The sequence below is a fragment of the Cupressus sempervirens genome, chromosome 3 (assembly GCF_028749045.1).
Source record: "Cupressus sempervirens isolate cs-2001-9-10 chromosome 3, ASM2874904v1, whole genome shotgun sequence".
Taxonomy (NCBI): Eukaryota; Viridiplantae; Streptophyta; class Pinopsida; order Cupressales; family Cupressaceae; genus Cupressus; species Cupressus sempervirens.
In genome coordinates, this window is record NC_143120.1 from 1004941499 (window position 1) to 1004948677 (window position 7179).

Sequence of the window (7179 nt, forward strand, 5' to 3'; positions counted from 1 at the left end):
CTTGCAATATTAGATTAACTATCATATAATCAGGGTTTTTCTCTTATTTGAGATTTTAGTAGCAATGTCTAGTTAATGTATTCCGAGACCTAACAGAGTTTTGGCCTCTATCACTCTCTGTTTATCATCAAATAGCTTTTGTGTGGCAATATGATTTATTCTAGTAATAATCATATCCTTCACTAAGCACTAACAGTAATGGTATTGACCTTAACTGGATATGGTGTCAAGTCTGTAGGGGCATACTACTACGTTTAGGTAAGTAATTGGAGTTTTCTATGGTTTGGTTGAGCTTCTAGGATCACTTATGGCCCACCCCTCGGTTGGGGAGGCTTATATTTTTAAAGTTTATGATGTTGGCCTTCTAGGATAATAAACTTACCATTTATATTAGGAAATTTGGCATTTGTTAGTAATTTCCTTATGAGAATAATTGGGTTAAGCTTGTTGGTTAGGCCTTTTGTTTTCTTTATTTATGAAAGTTAGGTTAACTCTGATTATGGTTCTTCCAGCTTCTTATCATAAAGGATTTCCATATTTGTAATTAGAGAGGAAGAGATTTGGCTTTATATCATGATTTTTAACCAATTGTTTAGAAGTGATCAGACAATGACATATAATATCAGATTCTATATGTAAGAGAAGACTTGTAACCTTGTCAGAAGTGGCAGGGAAGTGGCAGGGAATGCTATAGAATGTAATTTCTCTAATATGCGTAATAACTTTTAAGTTTGTAATTTTATTTTGGATATTTGAATTGGGGTATGCCCCTTTTACTTTGTAACAATAAAGGACTATGGTCCCAGGCAAGACTGGAAGTTTTCTTTCCTCGTTCTTTCCTACCAGTGCCCGTTTGAACGGAGGAATGCTATTGTAATTGTTGATTTAACTTTAATAAATATTATTATGGCCTATAACCATTTACCGATCAAAATAATAATAATGATAATATGTTTAGATACTTTTACAAATTGATAACAATTTCATAATAACTATAATTTAAGATATTTGATCAATATAAGAAAACACACACCTATAGAAGATTTATTTTTAAATTTTATTAGTATAATTATAATAACATTCAAAATTCTACATATTAAAAAAAGGTAACATAGATCTCATGTCAACTCTTATGTCTGTAGTGGTGGATTCAAATGATATTCATGACTCAACTAGGTTTTTGATATTGTAGATGTGGTTAGTTGTGAAATAGTTCCAAGGCAACACATCTCATTTGTAAAAAATATTATTTGCTTGCCTATTATTACCCTTACTCTTAAGGAACGTTCCCTTAATGACAATGTTTTGTAGCAAATATTTGATGATGGACAAGTTTACTCTGGGTGTGCTTAAGTAGGAGTGCACATTAATTATGGTAGGATTACTCACAATCTCAGTACAAAAAGTAATGTACTTCAATGATATATCATCTTCAAGGAATTATATATTACCACTATGTGGACTTACCCCATAAATAAATTTAAGAAAATAATACTTTATTGTCATACAAATCATTAAGTCTTTACATAACTCATGAGTGAAATGTCAAAAATAAATTCACCCATCGTGCACAAATTATGTAACCCAAAAGAAATTACTTGATTATCTCATTAAAAAATCAAAACCTCATATTAAAAGTAGCCAATTCTCCACACACCTAATACTTGCCCAACTTAAAAGCATAATATAAATATTGTCATCTACAAGCTACTACCTTGAGACCCAATTTGTAAAGAGAGTTAAAAAAAACTTAATAGATACCCATTGCAATATGTGTATAACTATTATCCAAAAAGTTATTGACTATGACGCTCCATTATGTCATTACCCACACCCACAAAGCTGGTTATAAAATTAATTTACAAAAGGAAAACATTAATTTTATAATATTCTTACCATCTCTAATTGGCATTACATTTCTTATTGTTGCAATTGTTTGATTAAGATCAAAATATAAATTCAACTAAGGCTGCAATAAAATGTACATTTATCAAATCAACTTAGATAAAACCAATATACAAATTAAATACTTAAAATTGATTGAAGTTCACTTTGTAATTTGGTACCATCTTCATTTTGCATTGTACTATCCATTGATGTATGCTTGAAATCAAAGAATAAAGAAACATATGTTTTTTTTTTGTTTTTTTTTTTGATACATTTTGTCTGAAAATTAGCAACATTCTCTGATGCATAGCATGTGCCCATTACATTGTAGATCCCTCCACCTTCAAAAACAATACTAAACAGCATATTCAGTCTTAAACATCACGTACTAAGAATTTAACAATGAAGTGAAGCCCACCGGCTTCAAAATAAATGAAATGAAGAATAATTTTGATACAGATATTGTCTTCTTTACGAGCGTGCAGATCCCAAAACATATGGCAGCTTTACGACTCAGCGGCGTCGCATATAGGGTAGTTAAAATACTATATTTCTATTAAAAAGTCCCATCAAGCAGCAATACACATTTTCCGTTATTTCACAGGGGAAGACGATTTCTAAGTAAATAGCATGCCAGCTTTCATTATTAGCCCTCTGCTACTCATCTGGTTGGTCTTTGTCTGTTTTGACCAACTGCAGAAGACAGACAAACATGCTGTCAAAATTTATCATACACCAACTTTGTTACAGCCCTGAGGAGCAAGCTTAGCAAAAAGTGATCTTGTAAAGTTAAATCTAAGAAGTGGAAAAGATACAAAAGTGACCACTGATTCCCATATTTTAAATCATTCCGAATCTTCTTCAGGATATATTTTAGTAGTCGATTTCTGTTATGAAGTTTAATGCTATTCTCCATTGATACAATGCTATTTCCTTAATAACGGTATGACAGAGATGCATTCATTACCTTAAGATTTCTACAACAATGTGACAAATCCTCACAAAAATTCTACAATCATCTTCCAGTCATGTAAAATGGAATAGGCTTCCCTTCATCAAACCTATACAATTACAAGCGGTTCGGCTGTAAATTGTAGAGTTACAGTGAGTATCTCGGGTTCAACTCACGGCCTACTCGTAACAAAACAAATAAAATGCTAACCATGCTGGAATTAAGATCTTTCCACCTGACACTTAGAAGCCTTAAATTTGAATATCTGTAAATAGAGGACTAAGAAAAAGTGTCAATTCGTGCATTATTTATATCTGCTCGTGATCGGAGAGTAGTCTCCGATGAAATTTTGGGCTAATTGAATTTAGGACTAAGATAGTATTTGGGATCATTAAAGAATTTGACAATTTTTTCTGCTTTGGCATCCGAAAGATCTGTGCTCTCCAGTACTTTTTTCTTGGATGCCTTGGAAATCGCCTCAATTGAGCCTATGCCCTGCATCAACTGCAAATGAAATTTGCTCATGAGGTAAACTAAAATAAAATAAAATATGTTGGGCGTTCTATTATACGATTATAGTATTACCGTGTGAGCATCATGAGTATCAATCCCAGGAATGGCTGTTAACACTTCAATGCAAGCCTCCACACTTTCAACTAATGTCTTCCGCTTCAAAAGAACGAGTGAGGTAAGGATTTGTAAATAATTTAATACAAATACACATATGCAAAGTTATTCACCTCAGTTTGGATCTTTGCAACCACATCGTGCCGTTTAATTTCTGAAACAGAGCACAAATAATAGTTGACGAGATAATCATGAAAATGCACGAGGCAAGAGAAAGACCGGGGAGTTAAAGAAGTGCATTACCTCCGTGAATAATTGCTAATTTCAGCATCTTCTCAAATCCCATGCAAGGGTCGCGCACTGCTACGAATGCAGGCTTCTGTAGAGCCATACCTGACCTGATCTTCCAAAAATTAAACAAAACCCTATATATCGGAGAAATTTCATCACGGACAAAAGGCAAAGCAAATTGGCGGCATTCTCTATTTCCTTACCCGAAATAAGAATGTATGAAGGCCTGGTTGTCCTCCTCTGTACGAATACTCGCAATCACATACAGATTCCCAAATTGACTTCTCATCTTCTCAATTCTGTCAAGAAAAGGGATTAATGAAAAGAATCCTTACAAATAATCAACGAAGATGTACAGAGGAGCTTTAAACCTATTAAAATCTTCCGTGAGATGTCCGGATTTCCAGCTTGTGATGAGGATGAAAGCGACTGAAACCCCCGCCGTATTGAAAATGAAGTCCTGAAAAAATTAAAGCATGGCGTAAATAGCGTGCAAAGGGTTTGGAAAAGTAAAGAAGCTAGTGTTAGGGCAATTACAGGCGAAATCTTGTTGAAGTTAAGTGCGTAATTAGCTGCCCTGAGCAGGAAAGAGAGCGGATGTATGAGCTGAGGATTCTCATCTCTCCATTTCGAATTTATGATACAAACTCCAGCCTTCTTTCCTGCTCCCGCCATTTCTTCTCTCTCTGAACTAGTCTTCCTTTGCAATAAGATTTGCCCTTCACATTTATTATTTCTTTTTATAGGAGAAATCCCCAGCCCTTTCGTTTGGGATGGAACTTAATTACATTAATGGGTTAAAGGGTGTGGATGTGGTTATGAACTCTAGTGAGGGAGCATTAGTTAAGTTAAAGTTTCTTTTGGTTAATGGAACTAATGCTCCCATAGCCCTATCCCACTCACGATCGTGAATTAATTGATGTCAAGAAAAACTAATGGAGTCTTACAGATTTCTAAGGTTCAATTTTTAAAATGAATTATGATTTTAAGAAAAATTGGTTTTTGATTGGTTGGAGGCCATTTTCTTGGAGATATATCATTTTTTTCTCAATTAAAAAAATAAAGATAAAAATGGGTGTTGTCCAAATGCATTTACTATTTTTAAGAAATCTGACAATGTGTCAGAAGAGAAAAAGTAGAAAGTAGATACCAATAACTAATTTTCCTTTTCTGGCAACAACATTTCGTTGAGTAGAGATAGTGGCAACATCAAAGGCGGTCGACACATGACATTTATGTCTAGATGGGACGCAACTATTAATAACAATAATGGCCTTTATGTTTGCTTAAGGGCCACTATTTTTGCAGCTAAGTGTGACTGCATTCTTTGTAATTGCCTCTAGGTTTGGGAGAAGGAGAGAGTTTTAGGGAAAATTGTAGAGACAAGGAGAGATCTTTTGTGAACTGAACCTTCCATGATAGAGGAGAGTGCTAGGAAGCCGTTGGTGTGGTACATGCTGAAGGAGGGAGCATTCATCCCGTTTATGGAGGCATTGAAAGGGTACGATGAGAATTGTTCCCTATAGTTTGTCAATTCTTGGGAGGATCGAAGAGTCACTATTAATGGCATCTCATTTCATATCTCGAAGGAAGTCATCTCTTTGGTGACGGGACTTGCTATGAGGGGAAGGAAATTAAAAAAAAAGTGACAAGGGTGGTTGACGAAGCGAGTCTAAATCGCTTCTTCCTGGAAGGGGAGGAACCTATTCGACATAGAGGAGTGTTTATGTAGGAGAAGCTCCCTGAGCCATGGAATGAAGTTTGTTTGATTTTGATGAATTACTTAACTCTCGAAGGGAGGCATGGTGTCTGTTATTACTATCATTTCCCTCTCCTATACCATTTTCGCTATTGTGACTTTATTTCAATTTCGTTCTTTCTATTACATGATTTAGTGGATACAGTTACTGATGTTAAAAAAATAATGAGAAAGGGAGTTAATCATACCTTTTTGCATCAAGGGTGATGTTCTGACTTTATCAATTTCACCTTGCTTTGGTCCCCCCCTAGGATTGTTGAGATTGATATCACTGCTCACCCCAACCCCCGTCCCCAACAAGTCCCCCTTACGATCATGGGCTCCAAAGCCCCTACCCCATAGCCTTCACCCAGTGGGCTCCCTATTGAGTCGAAGTCCATCCCCTCGGGTAAAAAGAGAAGTCAGATAAATGAAAAGAGAAGGAACCAGAGGAATCAAAGGACAAGAGGAGAGGTGGTAAGAGGAGGTCAAGGAGGATTGCAAAATCCATATGAAGCTGAGATTCGGGGCTTTGTAAGAGGACGATTTAGATTTGGAGGAGATGGGCCATCCTAAACAAAGGATTAAAAAGAAGGCTTCAAATTTTGGTGAGGGGAACGTGGAGGAGGAGGAATTGGAGGTTTTTGATTCTTCAAGGTCTAGCTTGGAAGATGGGATTAAAGGGAGGAAAGAGATGATGCATTTTTCAACCACCATTGGGTCGAGATGTGTGGACTTAACTCAGGACCAGTTCCTTGAAACTAAGGATAGAGTGCCCTCTCCTATTAAGATATCCTCTCCTATATGGGTTTCTTCCAAAGATAATGTTATACCTAACCCCCTGATTGTGCCAGGTGTCATGAAGGAGCAGGTGGATAACTACTAGTGCGACAAACAAGAGGTCACCACGAGGTTCGAAAGATGGCTGGCAATGAACTGTGGGAGAGAATCTATGCTGTGGAAGAAAGAATGTGTCTCTTGACTAAATTTATTGTCAAGGTGATGCATGCTGTTGCTACCACGTTACATCTACTAAAAGATTGGGAGGGTGATTTGACTAACGAGGACTCTAGGATGTTGTTTGACTTCCTTGTAGAAGATTGGGCTAAAATCCTCCTAGGGAGGAAGGATGCCAAGAAGCCTTAGGGCCCTTTCCTCCTAGTTTCTTATATATATATTTCTGTTGGTTGTTGAACTTTGTTGGGTTTAAGGTGGTAGTGCCTTTGTTTTTTTGCTTTCTTAGTTTTATAAGTTCTAGTATAGGTAGTAGTTGTGTTATGCCTATTGATACTTCTTTCATTGTGATTCCAAACAATGTTTTTGTGTTAAAAGTGGTAGGGGGTAATTTTCATTGTTGGTAATTTGCTATTGGTCCACCAGTTTAACTATTTAATGAACCAATCCCCTTGTTTTGGTTGTTTTTTAATTCAAAAACATTAAAGGCGATGACATTTATTGATAGATTATTTGTCATTAATCAGTTCAAATAATTTAACATGCAACCAGATGAATTTTATTCTTTTTCTTAATTTTTTTTGGTTTCATTTAAAGTTGTATGTTGAATTTTTAGAAGTAATAGGTGCTAACTTTGGAGGAGACTATTTTTAATATTATTTTTTTGATTTACATTTCAATATTTATTTTTGTAAATGAGAGAATAATGATGATTATTATTTACTTATGTTTCATATTGATATTCTATTATTATTTTTGGATTATTTTTAATTTCTATTTTAAATAGATG

The 7179-nt window shown here is 35.3% G+C and overlaps 1 protein-coding gene across 3 annotated transcripts; it reads right to left on the bottom strand.

Moving 5' to 3' along the window:
* Window positions 1–2850: 2850 nt before the first annotated feature.
* LOC149570137 (protein PARTING DANCERS homolog) lies at window positions 2851–4488 on the bottom strand. Of its 3 annotated transcripts, XR_016361792.1 has the most exons (8): window positions 4235–4403; window positions 4069–4157; window positions 3901–3996; window positions 3710–3804; window positions 3580–3620; window positions 3425–3508; window positions 3050–3343; window positions 2919–2948 (listed from the first exon to the last, which is right to left on the bottom strand). XR_016361792.1 is itself a non-coding variant. In XM_089817868.1 (7 exons), the coding sequence occupies exons 1-7, from the start codon at window positions 4370–4372 to the stop codon at window positions 3194–3196; spliced, it is 687 nt and encodes a 228-aa protein (XP_089673994.1). In that variant the 5' UTR covers window positions 4373–4488; the 3' UTR covers window positions 2851–3193. The 3 variants fall into 3 exon arrangements, 2 of the variants coding, with proteins under 2 accessions (XP_089673994.1, XP_089673993.1); XM_089817868.1 differs by having other exon boundaries at window positions 2851–3343; window positions 3425–3502; window positions 4235–4488; XM_089817867.1 differs by having other exon boundaries at window positions 2851–3343.
* Between the last annotated feature and the right edge of the window lie 2691 nt (window positions 4489–7179).

Excerpts from the sequence above, each read along its gene's own strand:
- LOC149570137 (XM_089817867.1), bottom strand. The coding sequence starts at position 4,372 with ATGGCGGGAGCAGGAAAGAAGGCTGGAGTTTGTATCATAAATTCGAAA. Across the intron at positions 4,158-4,234 it reads ACTTCAACAAGATTTCGCCT|GACTTCATTTTCAATACGGC; the intron begins GTAATTGCCCTA and ends TAATTTTTTCAG. Across the intron at positions 3,344-3,424 it reads ATACTCATGATGCTCACACG|TTGATGCAGGGCATAGGCTC; the intron begins GTAATACTATAA and ends TTTCATTTGCAG.